At 40.4% G+C, this 19900-nt stretch overlaps 1 protein-coding gene across 4 annotated transcripts in view; it reads right to left on the reverse strand.

Annotated features, from left to right (window-relative positions):
- Nucleotides 1-19900, reverse strand: part of zmat4a (zinc finger, matrin-type 4a) — a 106228-nt gene that overhangs the window by 83883 nt on the left and 2445 nt on the right. For all 4 annotated transcript variants that reach the window (XM_054772744.1, XM_054772743.1, XM_054772745.1 and 1 more), the window contains exon 2: nt 1198-1299. In XM_054772744.1, the coding sequence (XP_054628719.1) occupies nt 1198-1299 (102 nt within the window). The remainder of the gene's footprint in view (nt 1-1197; nt 1300-19900) is intronic.

Genomic DNA, 19900 nt, shown 5'->3' on the forward strand with positions numbered 1-19900 from the left:
ACATCTCTTAAACAAAAGAGAGAGTTCTTGACTTCTGTTGGGCACCCCTCTCTTCACAGCCCATTATCATCGATGGTAATGAGGTGGAGGTGGTCAGCACGTACAAATATTTGGGACTACAACTGGACAACAAGCTGAATTGGTATGAAACTATGGACAATGTATAAAAAGGCACAGAATGTACTTTGTGAGGAGGCATGCCTCTTTTAATATTTGCTCCAAGCTATTATGTATGTTTTATCAGTCCATGGTGCACAGTGTACTTTTTTATGCAGCACTCTGTTGGAGGGGTAGTGCAAAGAAAAAAAGACATACACAGACTGGAGCGTCTCATCCAGAGAGCAGCCTGCATGGCTGGAATGAGCCTGGTGTCTGTGGAGGCGGTGGTAGAACAGAGAACACTGTTTAAATTAAGATCAATCCTGGAGAACACCAGTCACCACCTGCACACTGTTTTTTCCCACCAGAGGAGCCCTCTCAGTGACAGATTACTGTCATTCGCCTGTTCAACTGAGAGGTTTAAAAACTGCTTCTTCCCACATGCCATCAGGCTCCACAATGCTGCTACTTCTGGGAGGGGAAGGGAGAGAGACGGGGTTTCCACTACAAACTAAAATCTATATGCGCTTTACTTCACAGTAATAATACTGGTAACAGTGGTAATGTATTTATGGATTTTGTGCATGTTTATATTTGTTTTTATTTGTTTTTTTAGTGTATTAATGCTTTGTTAATGTATTTTATCTGATAGCGTGTGGATGTTTATGTAACAGACTACCTCGTAATTTCCTTCAGGATAAATAAAGAACTACCTAACCTAACCTAACCGGGACATACGCTAACCGAAGTTCCACTGTATCATTCCCTTCAACTTCAATGTCACAAAATTTCGTAAAAATTTCGTAAAAATCATTTTTTTTGGACAAAATATGTATGTTTTCTTTTTTCCTTTTTAAGTACCAATCTGAAACCGGTATAAGATATCTAAACAACACCCACCCTACTCTTTGCATGTGCGTGGGGTGCAATACAGTATATACAGAAGAGTGTCAATTGATTTCCCCTTGAGGTAAATAATAAAATAATCAGCGTTAAAGAACCAGAAGGTTACATGTATTGGCATGTGAAGCGCCTACAGGCGCAAAAATACATATATATAAACTTTACATTAACTTAAGATAAGCAAGTCTTTCTCACCTCATAATGAGCGACCCGCTGAGACTCAGAGATGAGCTGAGCACTGCACACTCTGCAGTAGCTGTCTGTGAATAGCCCTTGGTCCACTTCTGTAGACTTCATCTGGCAAAAGAAACCAAATGCAGCAACATGGTTAGAGGTCTGTATGTTCTTTGGGGAGAATACATGTACATTTGAAACATTTTGTGGTACTGTATAGACAGACACATTCAAATAAATCTTCGACTAATAGCACTGCTTTGGAGGAAGAACCTAACCAAAGTGTAATGGAGCAAGTAAACAATAGTATAATTTTATAACGTTATGGGTGTTAATATTTCAACATTTCATCGCCTCCAGCATTTAAGTTAGAGACAGATGCTGAGCAGCTTTAGTTCACAATGAGTTGGAAAAAAACATTAAATATCTAACAAGAGCTGACGGAAACTTCAACCACAAAGACAAAATTATGTTTCATGGGGATAAATAAAAGACAAACACAAGTACTGTACTTATTCTTGGACAACCTGCTATAGAAATCGCTTGCTCCCTTTCCAAGAGACATCGCCGAGACGTCTGTACTTTCTATGACTCAAAGTCACACAACTTAACTAAGATGAATTGAGATCTATCAGTCTGGAAAAGGTTATAAAGCCATTTCTAAAACTTTAGGACTCCGGCGAACCACAGTGACAGCCATTATCCATAAAGGCAAAAACATGGAACAGTGTTGAACCTTCCCAGGAGACGACTCATTCAAGAGGACACAAACGACCCCACAAAAACATCCAAAGAACTGCAGGCCTCACTTGCCTCAGTTAAGGTTAGTGTTCATGACTCCACCATAAGAAATGCACAGGGTAAAAATGGCCTGCATGCCAGAGTTCCAAGACGAAAACCACTGATGAACAAAAAGGACAATAAGGCTTGTCTCAATTTTGCCAGAAAACATCTTGATGATCCCCAAGACCTTTGGAAAAACACTCTGTGGTCTGACAAGACAGAAGTTGAACTTTTAAGGTGTGTGTCCCATTACATCTGGCGTGAAAGTAACGCCACATTTCAGAAAAAGAACATCATACTAACAGTAAAATATGGTGGTGGTAGTGTGATGGTCTGGGGCTGTTTTGCTGCTTCAGGACCTGGAAGACTTGCTGCGATAAATGGAACCATGAATTCTGCTGTATACCAAAAAAATCCTGAAGAAGAATGTCCGGCCATCTTTTCATGACCTCTAGCTGAAATGAACTGTGGCAGCAGGACAATGATCCAAAATACACCAGCAAGTCCACCTCGGAATGGCTAAAGGAACAAAATGAAAACTTTGGAGTGGCCTAGTCAAAGTCCTGACGTGAACCCTATTGAGATGCTGTGGCATGACCTTAAAAAGGCGCTTGCTGGAAAACCATCCATTGTGGCTGAATTACAACAATTCTGCAAAGATGAGTGGGCCAGAATTCCTCCACTGCGCTGTAAGAGACTTATTGCAAGTTATCGTAAACACTTGATTGCAGTTGTTGTTGCTAAGGGTGGCCCAACCAGTTATTAGGTTTAGGGGGCAATTACGTTTTCACACAGGGCCATGTAGGTTTTGATTTTTTTTTCCCATAATAATAGAAATTTGCATTTAAAAACTGCATTTTGTATTCAGTTGTGTTGTCATTGACTACGGTAATATTCAAATTAGTTTGATGACCTGAAACATTTAAGTGTGACAAAATAAAACATCATAGACGGCCGACGGCGCTGACTCACCGTTTCTGTTTCCATGTATTAGCAAGCTGCTAATAAGGACGTTTTGTGATAAAAATACATTAAGAACACAGTTGCACTAGTACAGTGTATTAATAACACAACAAGAAGCATGACATTTTGTTCACTATCCGAGGTTCCACTGTATCTCCGTTTACAGCTTTTGGGTAGGCGAGATGAGGGTTGAGCTTTGGTGTGTGTGTGTGTGCGTGTGCGTGTGCGTGTGTGAAAGCATGCATTGGGGCTTAACTCTGCTGTGGGTGATACAGAGAGTGAATGTGAACTTTAAATGCATGAACACGTAGAGACAGAAATGAAATGCCATTGTGTAAATAAGATAAATAAGTCAATTTGGGTTGTGAAAAGGACAAGTTATAGACCTGTTGTATTGGAAAGTTATTGATAAATTAATACTGTTGGGATCTGGCAAGATATGAAAATATATATGAACGAATAAAAATACAATTAAGTTGATATTTAGCGTGGTGGGGAGTGGGAGTGTCTCCAAATATAATGGCAGTAGGTCTCTAAATCAATAGCTTCTCTATTAAATTGCATGTGCGTCTCCTTGGTGATCAGTTCATTAGGCTAATGGATTTTACTACAATCACAAGTGTTGAATTTATTCTAAATGATACGAGGAAAATTCTTCATTTTCAACCAGCGTAATTGGATACCGGGAGTCATGGCAATTGTAAACCAACAGGGGGTTCTTTACACAATTTAATCATCAATACCGAATCAGACAAGGAGCATCATTAAAGTCACGACAGTCGACATCGAACAGTGAGCTCATTCCACAATCTGGCTTCTCACCTTGGTCAAGGACAATCCCAGGACAGAGAAGCCATTAAGGGAACAGTGCGGCAATCCTCAAGTTGACAATCAAATTAGCGAGAAGCCAGTTTGTGTGTCACAACTCGTCAGCAATCTTCCGTGTGTGTCTTTAACTCTGATGAGCCAAAGGAAAATGAACTAAGGCAAGTAAGGCAAGAGAGGAAGGTTGATCACAGCAGAAAGGGTCCAGGAGATCAGGTCAGGTCTGATTAATTGCTTCATGGAGCTCTGCTTCTGTTGTCAAACAAAACGAGTGACTTTGGTACCAAGGATAAATTTTAACAAAGGTTTTCCTTTCACAATCTGTTATAGAACCGGCCATTCACATGACAAAATGTTCTGTTCTTTGCACAAAAATGGGTACAAATACTTGTATATTGCTGTATTTAAAATTGTTTAATGTACATGTTTGTGATTGAGTTATATGTGCCAAATTAGTTTTGGACATTTTCACATTCACGTTGTTAAAAATTCCCATGCGGATTTGTGTGCTCCCGATACAGTACATTCATCTACTTGTGGTGGCACGCCACAGATAAACTTGGACCGCCACAAATATATTTTGGGCAACTTATTTTGGCGCTTCCTGCTTCCCCTCGCTCATAAACAATTTATAATCGGACTGTCTGTGTAGTTTGTAGTTACAACGCCGTCGCAGTAGATGTCATTGCCACTCTGCTTCTTAACGCACCTCATATCACAACTGATTCGGTCACACATCTGCTCATCAGTAAAGTGATATATGAGATGTACAATGATGTGGACTAGAGCCCGACTGATATGGGATTTTTGGGGCCGATGCGGCTCCAGATATTGGGGGCTGAAAGAAGCTGATATCTGATATAATGACTGATAACCGATATATCGGCCGATATATGAAATAAGAGCATTGATATACACAGGATATATACTGCACATGAACAAAAATTACGATTCAAAATACGACTGAACACAAAGAAGTAGAAATTCAAATAAGGAACTTCAATTAGTAACACTATCAACATAAGGACATGCCTCTTTGTGATTTATTTTAGGTGTTGCCACAAATTTGTAGTGTTCTTTGCTTTGTTGGCGTTGGAGCCCTGGCTAACATGCACACTGCGGATGTTGCATCTGACACCTGTTGTGTCTTTCGTCAAGTGTCTCCACACCGTACTCTTCCCCTCTGCCTATGAAATGAAAATATATGCATTTAGTGCATTTTGGTAATTAGAACTTGATACTATACTTGACCATTTTAAAATAAAAACTAGTGGCAGCATTCTGCTGAAAGTGATAATAAATGGGTTAATGTGAGGTGTTTTCAAACTAATAAGTTATGCGTTTGTAAAAGGCTTATTCACAAAAACATCTTACCAATATCAGTTAGTCATATTTTATTAGCTATTGAAAAGTTCTATGTGCAGCCACTGAGTATTTGCAAACAGCTCAAAAACAAATGCTGAAATGGACTACAAACAAAATAAGAAATAATCAAAACATGCATCAGGTTGCTAGACTTAATAGAAGGGACTAAACTATATTTTATGTAACGATGTAGCTGCCTTCAAAACATGCAATATATAAACAGGTTGCAGAGGAAATGGTCTAAAGAAGACATGACAGATAGTGAGTCGAGCAAATGTGTGTAATGATGATTGTACCTGCTGCGGAAGTGTGCCTGTGCATACATCAGTAGTTATTGCACGTTACTACGGCTCAGTATTTGCATTTACTACCTCTAACATAAGGCAGAAATATAACACCAGAGACGTGCACCTCCAAAAAAATTTTGGAGTTGCAGCTCATTAGGGATGCGTTGCCTTGACCGGTCTCTCTCTCCTCACCATCGCTCGGGTAAAAGGTAAAACTCAACATTCTGAAGCACTCCGAAGACATGTTTTCACTGTTGCTACATATACACTAAACCTCTTAAACCTTGGGCCATTTTGCTCTAAAAAAAGACATCTCCAAAATAAAGTTTTCTCTGCAACTACATGGTCTACATTGGCATCAATATAAAGGGGAGACTTTGATACTTACTGTAGGCGTGCGAATGTAAATATCTATGATAGTCTAATCAATCGGACTGTTTGTTTGTTGTAAGCCTCCTGATCAGAGCAGCCATTTAAAAGAATGGTGCAGCAACTAGCACGAATACACAAATGACAGAAATTTTCCAGCGCACATTATGTGTTTTGACCTGGACACGCCACGCTGGATGATGATGTCACTAAGCGTCACTGCTACTGGACCGTAAACTACCATTTAGAGGCGTTCAAAATATCCTTACTTTCCATATTGTCCCCATAAGGGAGCTTCAAATAAGGACAGGTGAGTTAAATATGCATACTGAGTAAAGTGAATCAATTGACCAAAAGAAGAAGCTTAAAGCTTAAAGCTTCTTGAAATGAAACTGAAGGAAAAACTACATCTTCGAAATGCTGATTTTTAGCCAAGAATATACACAGCAAATTAGCATTAGCGTTAGCATTATAGCTCTTGAAAAGGTATCATTTGAATGAAGTCACTATTTCAATGTTGAAAACGGCAGATTACCAAGCCTCAATTAGTGAGAAAGTGATGCACATCCAAAGAGCCTCATGCACTCATCATTCTCATCATCAGTCTGATGCTTTGGGATGACATAGGCAAGCCAAATTCTGTGTCATGCCTTGAGGTCATAACAATGAACAGTTGCTTTGTGTTTGTTGCTAAGTGGCCTGTTCCCTTGCTGTGTGACCCATGCACTGTCTGCAAATCTGCTGAGTTAAAACATTAACACTGGGCACAGTCAGGTTGGTCTAAAGCCAGTGGAGAACATGCAACAATAAAATAATGACACTGGTCAGCCTGAGGTTAATACTATCCAATGTGGGCACAACCTCAAAATCTATCCTTTCAAGGAAATGTTAAAGCTTGCCAACACAGCTGAACACATGTTTACTGCATTTTCCAGAGTATAGGTGACACTTTTTTCCTAGTTTGGCTAGTCCTATGACTTATAGTCGTATAGTTAGATATCTACAGTAATCCCACGTTTATCCTGGTTAATTGGTTTCAGACCCAACTGTGATAAGTGAATTTCCACAAAGTAGGATTCAATATTAATAAATGAAATATTTTCGTAGTTAGAGCATGGAAAACCTGTTTATGACTTTCTAAATACAATTTTTACCATTATTAGAGCCATCCAACCATCCATTTTCTATGCCGCTTATCCTCATTAGGGTCGCGGGGGTATGCTGGAGCCTATCCCAGCAGACTTTGACCGAGAGGTGGGGTACAGGGCAGGGCGCATATACTGTAGACACACAATCATTCACACTCACATTCATTTAGAATCGGCAATTAACCTAACCTGCATGTTTTTGGAACATGGAAGGAAACCGGAGTACCCGGAGAAAACCCACGCACACACGGGGAGAACATGCAAACTCCACACAGAAATGCCCAAGAGGAGATTCAAACCCAGATCTTCCCAATCTCCTGACCGTGTGGCCAACATGTTAACCACTCGGCCACCATGCGGCCCTATTACCCATTATAGCACATATAATCAGAGAAAATAAGCCATTTAGGACACAAATAAGGCTTGTGCTCATTTGTGTTTCAGTATATGTGTTCCGGACATGTGGACAGGAAGTGACTTCAGTGATTCAGAGGGTGTTGAGTGTTGGAGTACGGCCACAACAGTAGCCCGTGTTATTATTATTAGTAGTATTAGTATTAGTATTAGTATTAGTATTATGCCCGAGCCACCTCAACTTGTTTCTCTTGATGTCAAGAGAGCAGCGTCTCTACTCTGAGCTCCTCCCAGATGGCCAAGCTCCTCACTTTATCACTTAGTGTGAGTCCAGCCACCCTACAGAGGAAACTCATTTCGGGCGCTTTTTTGTGTGAGGGAGCGATGTTCACGCCGCGATGGAGCAAGGGACGACTTTATATACAGTATATAATTTAACATGTGCTGCCTTTAAGTTTAAGTGGGGTTGGGGTTGATTAATTCACAACCTCAATTCATGGCGTTGAGCTTGTGATGCAGTCAGGCACACCAATTGAATGATACAGTGATACCGGACACTTTTTGTTATGGAATAATTTCTAATACGCTTCTGTCTTGGAGCCATGTGTCCGTTAGTAATGTACAACTATAATATTATGACATACCAGTGTGGATTGAAAAATGTGGTATTTTAGACAGCAGTGTTGTTTCATTAGGATAATAATTACAGGGTTCCCCTAGGATTTCTTGAAGCTGTCGCCGCTGTGTTGTGCCGCTACTGCATCGCTGTGACAGGATTTTTTTTTTTAGATAATTAAATTTGCTGTCGTAATAATGTCAACATTAGGGTTGTTTTCGCAGGGTTGAACAACGAATGCATTAATTAACTTTAAATACCTTAGCCTTTTCTTCTTTTCCTTTTCTGTCAAGTGCCAACAGGGCAGACAGGTGATTCCGATTCCGGTGCACATTTTTCAAAATAAAGCGTAGTGAAATGTTTTTATGATATTGATGTTATATTTGATATAGGCATCAGTTAGTTTATCCGTAATCGGAATAATAAAGATGAAAGTTGCATTTTGCGTGTGTGGCTGTTCACCACTTTTCTTTTTGTTTGCCGTTGAAGCACAAGAACGAATCAGGAGGGGGCTTAATGTCAGCTGACTGATGTCAATGGAATATTTTCATAGTTAGAGCATAGAAAACCATTGGCGCCACCATCTTTGTCGCCACCTGTTCCGGCGCACCTGTTGTCTGTCGTAGGCGAGCAGCGTGTTCCAAAGTACAGTCGAGCTCTGCCTCTCATCACCACATGTCGTCAACAGCAATGTCCATCACCTCCTCCTTGACTCTCTGGCGACCACCACCTTTACCAAGCTGTGCCGCCATGCCGTCAGGCGTTTCACTTCTTACACCAGTGTAACGTCTACACAGACGCTATTAAAAAGTCGCAAGGAGGTGATTGATCAACGAGCATGAACAACAGACTGGACTGGAAGGACAGCAGCAATGCTGTCTACAACAAAGGCATGAGCAGACACTCCTTCCTGAGGAAGTTTAGGCCCTTCAATGTGTGCAGCAAGCTGCTGGAGGTCTTCCAACAGTCTGTGGTGGCCAGTGCCCTGTACTTTGCTGTGGTTTGTTGGGGAAGCAGCTACAGCAAAAAGGACATAAACCGGATGGACAAACTGATCTGGAAAGACAAAGAAGTTATCGGCGGTCGGTTGGAGGCGTTTGTAACAGTGAGAGATAGGACGACACTGGACAAACTGCTCTCCATCATGAACAACCCCACCTACCTACTCCATCGGACAATAGAGGGACAGCAAAGCTCATTTTCCGACAGACTCCTCCAGTTCCGTTCCCACAGTGAACCCTACAGGACTTCATTCATTCCACATGCCATCCAGCTCTACAATACCGCACCTGTCTGTAAAAGATAATTCACAACATTATTGCACTGTACTGTCTGCTCTCCCTTGTATAAAGTGTAAATGTACTTGTATTTACTTATATTTTTAAACACTATTTGTAAATATGCAAATATTGTTTATCTTATATTCTTTTTATGCTATTATATTTTATTCATATTGCACTGCTTTTTGTATTTTTCTTTTTCTTGCAATGAGCCACTGTAGCCAAGCAATTTCCCTTGTGGATCAATAAAGTCTGTCTAAGTCTATGTCCAAGCTCTTTATTGCAAAGAAATAATGGCTACTGTCGGCCGTAACCGCACCACCAAAGCACATCAGCACAACAACAGCGGCTTTTCTCAACTGACGCCAAACGACACGCCCCTCACCCCTGGTGCGTTCATGGCAACCCAGGACAGTCAGACAACCAGAACACAAACATATATATCAGCATAACTTCAGGGTCGCTACAGTATGCTAACGGGCGAAATGCATGCAAACCGAAGCAAAATTGTAATGTCAATTTTCAACGTTAATCGAAAAACACGCCAATCGGGGCGGATGCTAACTGAAGTTCAACTGCATTTTATCCTGTACCTGCAGATTAAGCCTCCCCAACACCAGTAACAATGTGCTTGTTCCAAATGAGCAACGCTATATGACTCCTCTTTAATGCTTTTACCCCCTCTAGCTTGAGCTACGGAAAGCATTCATTTAGCACAATGCCTCTCAGGGGTTCAACCAATCACTAATTGCTGAGGCCATTCACACTGTCACAACACTCTCTGCTGGATTGAGAGTCAACAATAGGTGTTGGGCTACAGGGAACAATATCGAGACCAAACTGTTTGGCTTGGATGGTGGACTTGCTCCATGTGCTCCAAGTGCTTAGAGAGACAGTAACATTTGTGTGCCTCTTATAAATGTGTATGTTATCTCAATAACCAATTCATTGATTTATCTCTTTTAGTTCCCCTAATTCAATCATTTCACACAGTCTCGATGTTTGGATTATGAAACTCAGGTTCAAATGTTGTTCAATGGTAAATTGAAACTCCAATATACTTCCAAAATGCTTAAATCCTCTTCGAGTAGTGTGCTGGGAAGGCAGCACTAGCAACAGGACGCCTGGACAAGCTGGTGAGGAAGGATGGGATCTGTCACTGAGCACAGCTGGAGAGAAAACGGTCTTTCATGAATTACGGTCCATCCTAGACAATGACAGCCACTGCACAACACAACCGGGCAGATGAGCAACTTCAGTAGCAGACTTCTGTCTCTGTCCTGCTCTATGGACAGAGTTCGGAAATCAACCAGGAACCAACCGTGTACTCGCTTTAGATGAGTATCTGTTACAGATAATGCCTTTTTTCAGAGTACAAGCATGAAACGAGTACAGCTTATCATGATCCGTAATAGTGATGAAGGAAAATCCTCTTTGGGTAACTACTTATGTATTCACTCTGCATGCTCTGTGATTGGCCAGTCACACACAGCGACCGCCCCCCCCAGACAGATCCGCTCCAGCCAGAGAGCGGAGCCAAGCCTCTCACTCTTTCACACACAGACACAACACAGACAGTGACTCTGCTTGCTTGGCTCGACTCCAGCTCGCGTTCTCTATTTCGCTCTATTTCGGTTTGTATCATGTTTAAAGTTGGTTGGTAGACTTGTTTCGTTACGTATGCGGTGTATTTGACAAGACAGCGTTGAAAACTGCTCGTATTGCGTAGGTCACTGCTTCCACTATGTACGTTTTTTTTTTTTTTAATGGTTTTCCTCAGCTCAGCTCGTATCTAAAGTTACTTGGTATACTTGATTCGTTACGTACACGGCGCACGTTGCTCGTAGAACTGGACGCGATGCTTTTGAGAAAGCTACAGTGAACAAGGGTGACAGATTATTTCCCTGTTTGCCATCACTGGATGTTTGCATGAATCACACAGATCATTAAAAAGTAATTAAATAATAGTCGTACACATCACTTACACACACACACACACACACACACACACAGTACACATATAGCTGAATAATAAACAATAAATATAGCAACTTCTGATGAATTCATGTCAATAACAGGCAGATTTAAGCCCCACCCATTTCTGGTTAAACCACGCCCACTTCCGGTTTATGCCCGCCCACTCTGAGTACAGATACGTATAAATAATTTAGATTGGTGAACATTTACAGATAGCGGTGTACTCGCTCATCCCTACCATGTACTGTACGATGGCTGGATTTCTTCACGATAGCTACTTGGTCACAACCTATACAGCAGTGGTCCACAACCTTTTCGGACCCACGGCCCGGCGTGTGTTCCCACAAATCTCCGCGGTCGTATAGCAATCTAATTTATCTCATTTAGTATGTATTGTGTAAAACTAAGACAGGAACAACATCAAATTAAAAGCACAAAGCGAATAGAGATCCACCAGTATAAGTTTGTAGAGTGTTTTTTAGAGAGAAGATTATAGCTCCGCTGCTTGATGTGTGTGCTAACAGGCAGTGTGCTAGCGTGAATTAACTTGAAGCTGTGCACAGAACAAATATACACTTAACGTCATCAAACTTTACCTTTATGCATTCCCACAGAGTATCAGCATTTGGGAGCAAATATGAAGTGAAAGAAAAACGATAAAAATACACTGTAGTTGACCATCTGTGCAGAGTGGGAGAAGGCTAGCGCACGTACGACGGTGCGTTCAAGGACTGTCAATGAAAGTTGGACACACGCAACAAATAACATAAACATGCAAAACTTCTAACTATATTATTTTTGTAATAAAATAATGGCCCATATTTCCAAAATTTATATGCATTGGCTTAAAATTTTCTTTAGTTATATAGAAATGTATTTTTTTAAGGTTTCCTCGGCCCAGTTCGGCTCCACCCACAGACCGGTAGTGGGCTACAGCCCGGTGGTTGCGGACCCCTGCTATAGAGTATACTATACAATGTGCAATGCATACATCATGCACAAACTTTTCCCTTGCTAGATCATATATAGAACACACATACAGAACAATAGATGCTTGCTTTATACATATCTGAGCATGTGATGTTGACTTTTTTGTATGACTTTTGTTTGGGAGTGTTTCTGGGTAACAAAATCACGACCGTCATCTCGGGTATTGATGTAGGTATCTAAATGTCCCTATCTAAATAGAGTGGAACCTTCGTTAGCATACGCCCTGGTTAGCAAGTTATTTGGTTAATTAAAAAAATTAGCCTCTCTTTGCGTACATTTTCAAGTTAGCGTACAATATAGCGTGCATCTTGTCATGTTATTAATACACTGCGTGAGTTCAACTGTGTTCTTAATGTATTTTTATCACAAAACTTCCTTGTGAACAACCCATTAGCTTGCTAATACATGGAAACAGGAACCGTAAGTCAGTCTTCGGCGGTTGACTCTGTAGTTCTTTGCTAACTAACATAGTTGCGTTACAAATGTTAACACAAAGCACGTTTTTATAGTTTTGCAATTATAGTTTTACAGTACAGGCATAAAACAATTCTAAAATCAAATGAAAAGTAAAAATGAACTTCTTATTTTTCTGACCGCAGGCACTTTGTGGCAGAGAGATACATGGACACCACATTGGTGTTTTGCCATGAGTTATTTCTTGAATTCAATAGTGTTTGTCTCCTTCTTTATCAAATGCTGGTACTTGCAACTTTCTTTGGCTCTATTTGTGGGTTATTTTGCAGCTGTGATCAAAAGAAAAGCAGGGACTTGAGGTGAGAAACACTATTGAATTCAAGAAGACAAGCCGCAAAATTTGAAGCACAAAGTGGAGAGGCATTACTGTATATCACACCTCTTCTAGCAATAAGCAGGAGCATTGAAAAAAATAACATTTTAGATACAAAGCTGCTATGGAAATGTGGGCATGCATCTCATTTAACACACATCACTGTCTGTATTCTTCTTTGTTTCACTGTTTTCAAAACAAAGATGCACGTCGCCAGCTCCGGTTACAACGGCTCTTTCTCATTCAGACTATTAATAAAAATCCTGTGACTCGTCTCAGTTGACCTATGAAAGTATAATGAGAGATGTCACCGCTAGTGGACAGTTAGAACAAAGCAACAAAGGCAGGAGATTTAGTTTTACCCAACAACACAATTACTGATGACAACAAAGCTCACAGCTTCAATGTGTTGTGTCGCTTACAAGCAGGGCGAATATGAGGGCTGTGAAGTGTTATTTCTTTACCAACGTAAACAAATGCAAAAGAGAATATAAATACACACTCTGTTTACATTTGAACTACCCAGTCTTTTTTTTTAAGTTATATATTCGGTCCATCAAACATGTATGCGGTCTCAACAAAATGTCTTTCAACAGGGGTGTCTAGACTATTTGCACCAAGGGCCACATACTGAAAAAGGAAAAGGACTCGATATTTTGGAAACAACACATGTAGATATGCTAAGAATTTACATATTTAAAAAAAAAAAACACTATCTCAGCTTTGTGATATAGGTTTTAAAAAAAGCATATTTTTAGTATGAACTTTGGTATTTGCTCTTTTTCCCCATGTTTACATTTTTTTTTCCAGTTTGTATTTTTGCTTTGTTCTTAAATAATCTTTCTAAATTTTCTTTTCATAATACTATGGTTTTATTACCAAATTTTTTGACTTTATTCCCATAATACAACTTTTTCCCCAACTCAATTTTACAAAAATTACAACCGTGTTTCTCATAACGTTAGAACTTTTGCTACTAAAATTATTTTTCTCAGAATATTTTGGCTTTATTCTCATTAAATTACAGCTGTTGTTTCCATTTCTGTTCTTTTTAAAACTTTTTGTTCTTTTGTTTGTTTCTCATAGTATTATGACTTTAAAAAAACTAAAATATCTTTTTTCTTTCATATTTCAATTTTATGCTCCTAAAATTACGTTATTTTGCTTCGTAATATTACGTTTTTCTCGTGAAATTATGACTTTTTCTTGTTAGATTACATTTTCTTCTTGCTGCTGATTTTTGTTTTTGCTGTTGTTTTTGTAGTTGTCGTGTTAAATCATATTTTTAGAACGCTGTGGGCCAATTAAAAAACAATGGTGGGCAGCAAATTCCCCCCAGGCCGCACACTGGGCACCCCTATCCTATAGCAAACCCACTGACCCAAGATGGGGCCCTCTTGTGTTCTGCAAAGGAGTTGGTGATGCAGCCTCTGATGGCACAGTGACCTCTACATGACGCAAATAGACCTCAGGTCCATGAAATGTTGCATTATTCTATCGTTTCCCACAGAACTGCAACTGATTTGCATAATTACACGTGACGCAAAACTACAGCTACTCCAGAGATTTTCAAAAACGCCGGCTCGGTGTTTGGAGGTTTTGGTTCGTGTCATAAGAGGTGCGTGACATTATCGCATGTGAAGTTTTTTTAACGGAACATATTTTATTGACTTACAGGTGTTCATTTCATTTTGTGCAGTGGCAGTGGCGCCTTATACCACGCACTGGCGATTAAAAAAAGCATTCATGACGTTTCCTGGGCTCCATAAAAACAATGGTTATCAGTCCCATTTATATCGACAACTAAAGTCTAACATATCATCAAGTCCTGATCCACCGTTTTTTTTCTTATTACTAAAAGTGCCAGCTTAAGTCGGCGTCGACATACATGGTCGACCGCTTTTGTCGACATGAAATTTGAGACCCAAAGAGAATGGGTCCGTCGACACGTGTTGTAGTAATGTTAACGTCAACATCATCGCTAACCAGCGTGGAACGAAAACGGCGACATAACTTCTATCTAGTTACACAGCATTAAAATGTGTACACAGTGACTTCCGGTTCAGCGCAAAGCTTCAAAATAAAAAAGTATGGTGGTATTAAACCAGATTCTACACTGATTTAATTGTTTTCAGATTTCAGATCACTGGGAGAAAAATGTGCGCGTGTACGAAAGCTTTATTGTCGGTGTAGTCAAGACACACAACAAATTACTACAGCGGCTCTGTTTGATAAGAGTACAAAATATTGCAATGTCGGCAGAATGATGATGAGGCAGGATGACTGAGCACAAACATTGGCGTCTACAAAACTGCCCTGTATACCTTACAGTGAGGCTATTCAATTACAAATTCAGTTGGGCCAGATTTTCAAAAACAAGAACTCTGGCTGGGGCAGACATTTCCAGCAGTCAGTATGTGGAAGGTAATGACAAATACATGAACACAATGTAATAAAAAAGCTTCGCCTTTGGAAAACTGTGATGGTCATTTTTGCCTTTTTTCTGATATGTTGCGGACCAAACCACTAACTGTTTGTGTTTGGTTCATATTGTTTTGGTCCAAAGGGCCTAAATGATCACTCGATTAATCGAAACAACAAGCTTCAGGTTAATTTCAAACTAGTTACAGCACTACTTTTTATTGAGTTCGGGTGTGAAATGTAAGCATGTACCGATTTCCTTCATTTTGGGGTATCGGCTCGAGATCGGCCACTCCTTACATATGAAACCAATCTCATCCACCGATCTTATCTACTTCCGCAAAGGTCTGAAAGTCTGCCACAGTCCCATTTTGCTCTACCAGACTGACAGCAAGCAATCAAGCTAAGGCTAAATCGGCTAATGCTAGCCTGAGCAAAGAGCCAGGTAGCAGCCCGCGCTTAGCGCTTATGAGCAGTAAAAAGAGCAAAGCTATTGTAACCAAGGATTTCAGGATGCCCTCTGATGTCATGGAAGTTCGGCGTAACTAAAGGACGAGGACCATGGCTGAAGGAGGCATGTTTAATCATGTACACAGCTAGTCTCTTTAGCAACAGTTAAGAGACCTTTTTAACACACACAACACACTTCCAGCCTTCAAAATAAGGGCACTGTGTGTCACATCATGTGTACTTGTGGTAACAAAATAAGGTTGTCATAAAATATTGCTTACAGTAGTATGAGGAAAATGGAGTTCATGGCATTGGACAACAAGCCGTTTTCGATCGCTGTGCACTTTAATTGGGTAAGAGGTCTGCAGTGTAACCTGTTGTGCAAGTTCTGTTTGTTTTTAAAATGTGACAAAAAAAGACGAAAGGAACTGATAGAATTTAATAGTTTGGACAGCAATTTTCTACATTTTTCGTTTATATTTGAGAGAACTATCAAATGTGCAGTTAAAACAGTAAGTTTGTAATGTTTCACGGGTATTGTTCAACAAAATGACATTGGAACATTGAAGGCGTATGCGGTCAGTTATTTAAAAAAAAATCTGCATTGGCCAAACTGGGAATCGGCAGGTCAGGCTTCAATCAGTGATAGGTCAGAAAATTGTAATCTGTACACCCCTGATGAAAAGCTTGACTCACATGTGTATGTGGATCCTTACGCTGATATCACTACTTGTCAGGGTTGTGCGAAGTTCCTGTGACATGGTGAGGGATGACTGCATGTCAACAAGTTCAAGAAAATATAAGATAAGACCAGTTGAAAAATTGCTAAGTAGTGCTTCAAAATAAAATAAAAAAAGAAATGTGAGGCAAAAATAATTTTGTGTAACAACCATTACATTTAAATAGGCTGTTCATCAGCTGATCCAAAGTTTAAGACCGCTGCTAAATACACCTAAAGTAGAAATGCATTTTTCCAAAAAAGAACTCACTAATGAGTAGCTTCACCAGTCTTGTTAATCACCTCAAAAATTGGTATCGGCATGCTTGATGCCAGTGTTTCCAGGAGGCTAGTCATTATCACATAGACGAGGGCCTTCAAGATTGCAATATCTCAACATAGCCAGCTGCCGTTTGACGCCCCTGCACAACCTGAAGCTCCATTGTTCCATTGAAAGAAAATGTACAATCTCCTTGTCATACCAATAATGTTCCAAGCCATCAGAACCATCAAGGTTACATTTTTTTTTATCAGAAATTAAAACTTTCATCCACCTTTCACTGTCCCATGTTTTATGCAAATTCCAGATGGACAGTTTTGTGGTGTTGAAGGAGACGAGTCCTTTGAAAATGTTTTTTGTTCTTAAAACCCTTCTCTTGCAGATGCCGTCTGATGGCTTTTGGACTGCACTCGGCACCAGTAACATCTTTCATTTGGGATGAGGATTACAGACAGCCTTCCATTTCTCGAAATGAAACAAAAAGAGTTGCAATTGTTTGTGCTTTTTGAGTCATTAAAGAGATTGTTTGTGCTGTCATCCATCCATCCATCCATTTTCTATGCTGCTTCTCCTCATTAGGGTCGCGAGGGTATGCTGGAGCTTATCCCAGCTGACTTCGGGCAACGGGCGGGGTACACCCTGGACTGGTCACCAGCCAATGGCAGGGCACATATAGACAAACAACCATTCACACTCACATTCATACCTATGGACAATTTAGAGTCTCCAATTAACATAACATGTTTTTGGAATGTGGGAGGAAACCGGAGTACCTGGAGAAAACCCACGCACGCACGGGGATAACATGCAAACTCCACACAGAAGGAGAATCGAACCCAGATCTTCCCGATCTCCAGACTGTGACTGTGTGGCCAACATGCTAACCACTAGACCACCGTTGTGCGGCCTTGTGATGTCATACTTTGAGTTATTAAAAATTTAACTGTCCGACAATTACATAATCGCCCTCTCCACATGCTCAGAATGAAACCAAAATAGTCTGATATAGTCTCATAGTCTTTTTCTTCTTCCTTTGTGCTGTTTTGTGCATATTCAGCCTATTACAAAAGGTCAACCTAAGTTCACCCAGGCCCCATTTTCTCAAAATTAAACTAAATAATCTCACTTGTTTGTGCTTGGTGTGTGCCGTTTTGTGCCATTAAAATGATCATTTGTGCTGCTTTCATTTTTGAGTTATTACAGTTATTGCAACTATTTTACCAGAGTTTTGTGTGGGGCGTGGAGGGTCAACTTCACGCAGGTAAAAAGTTCCAGTTTGACCTGGAAAGCACTCATCTTCTCCACAAGCCTTGCGGTCCCACATTTAGGTCATTCGGGTGTTTGAATATGTCACTCAGAAAGAAGGCTTCTGTCAAAGTTTTCATCTAGTGTATAGTTTGGGTGTACATCAGCTCTTTTTTTTTGCTTGCAGTTACGGAGGAAAGTTGTAATCTCCTCTCTGAGATCACAGAAACGCTCCAGTGCGTTGCCTTTTGGCAGCAGACATTGCTAACAGCAGTTTGTGGAAGAGGCGATGCGGGAGAATTGATGTGGAAAGAATCAAATTGATGATCGCCATCGTCCTGCCCATTGTCTTTTTCAGCCACTCACTGAGTTTGGCGCATAACACTGTCTGATGCACAATACAGGATGTTATAAGGATGTCATCTGAGGCGCAACAGCAGACCAACATGCTGCCGAGCCACTCACTTTTCCTGTCATGGATGGGGCCCCATCCGTCACAAACATGCACACATGCCCCATGTCCAGACCATTTTCTTTCACAATTGCAGATTTTTTTTTCAAATACGATCTTGCCTGTTTTGTGGCCTTCTGCAGGGAGTAAGCCGAGTAATTCCTCCTGGAACCCCCCCCCAACTCAGCTCACATTTACAGCAACACACACAAGCACAAGTCTTATATTCTATTCTTACGTCTACTATATTGGGTAATATGACTGCAAAGGTGACTATAGGGGTGTTATTTCATGGGGGTTTTATTTCATGTCTAGAGGATAGGGCTGTAAATCTCTTTGTGGTAGATGATTCGATATCTAGGTACATGGTTTAAAGGGATAGTTCGGATTTTTTGACATCCCCATCCGCAGTGTCCTGCATCAACAATGACATACCCCCCACTTCATCCCGTGAGCCGAGTGCTGGCCAGATTGTTCTTTTCGAATTTCTGCGATGAAGAACGGAGTTCCAGTTAGTTGGCGGGGCCACTTAAGCAAAGAGTCTGGCTTCTCAAAACAATATGCGTTCAAAAGAGCAATACAGTTGCATCAAAAAATGCCTCCTCGAAAAAAATCAGACCTCACAATCGCTCAGCGTTACTTTCTCTTCTGTTGTATCACTGCGCGTCAATTGTTGTGTATGTGTTCCACAGTGTTTACCTGCGCGGTGTGCGTATATAACGTGTATGTGTTCGGCCTTCAGTCGCTGTAGAATACATACACAACAATTAACATGCAGTGATAAGATGGGAGAGAAGCGAGCGATTGTGAGGTATGATTTTTTTGTGGAGGCATTTTTGTGATTTGAAAGCATATTGTTTAGAGAAGGCAAACTCTTTACTTAAGTGGCCCCGCCAGCTAACCCAAATCCAACCAGAACTCGGCTCACGGGACAAAGTGGGGGGTAAGTCACTGTTGATGGACTACGCTGCTGATGGGGATGTCGTACAACTTCATCGCTTTAAGATACGATTCAAAAACGATATGTTTTAAAAACAAAATGATTCGATATGATTCGATACAGTGTACAAACGATGCGATTCGATTTGATACGATTCGTTCGGTTACATTTGTTGATGGAGTCATTCATCTTACATTATAAACTAAAGAAGCCAATTCTATAAAAGTGGCATTCATTCAGTATTTTCAAATGTGTAAAGAGCACATCATATCCCCCAAGCATGCTTTAAGACAGGGGTCCCTAACTGACGGGCCGTGGGAAACGTTCATGCGCAATGATAAATAAAAAAACTTGTAAATAACTGCATCAAGTTTTATGTAAAGGCAAATATGGGCTATTAATTTATTCAATAAATAATATACAGTTAAATCCACCAGTTTTTGCATGATTAATGCCAGTGCTGACTTGTCCCACT

Source organism: Dunckerocampus dactyliophorus, chromosome 4, assembly GCF_027744805.1.
Source record: "Dunckerocampus dactyliophorus isolate RoL2022-P2 chromosome 4, RoL_Ddac_1.1, whole genome shotgun sequence".
Lineage (NCBI taxonomy): Eukaryota > Metazoa > Chordata > Actinopteri > Syngnathiformes > Syngnathidae > Dunckerocampus > Dunckerocampus dactyliophorus.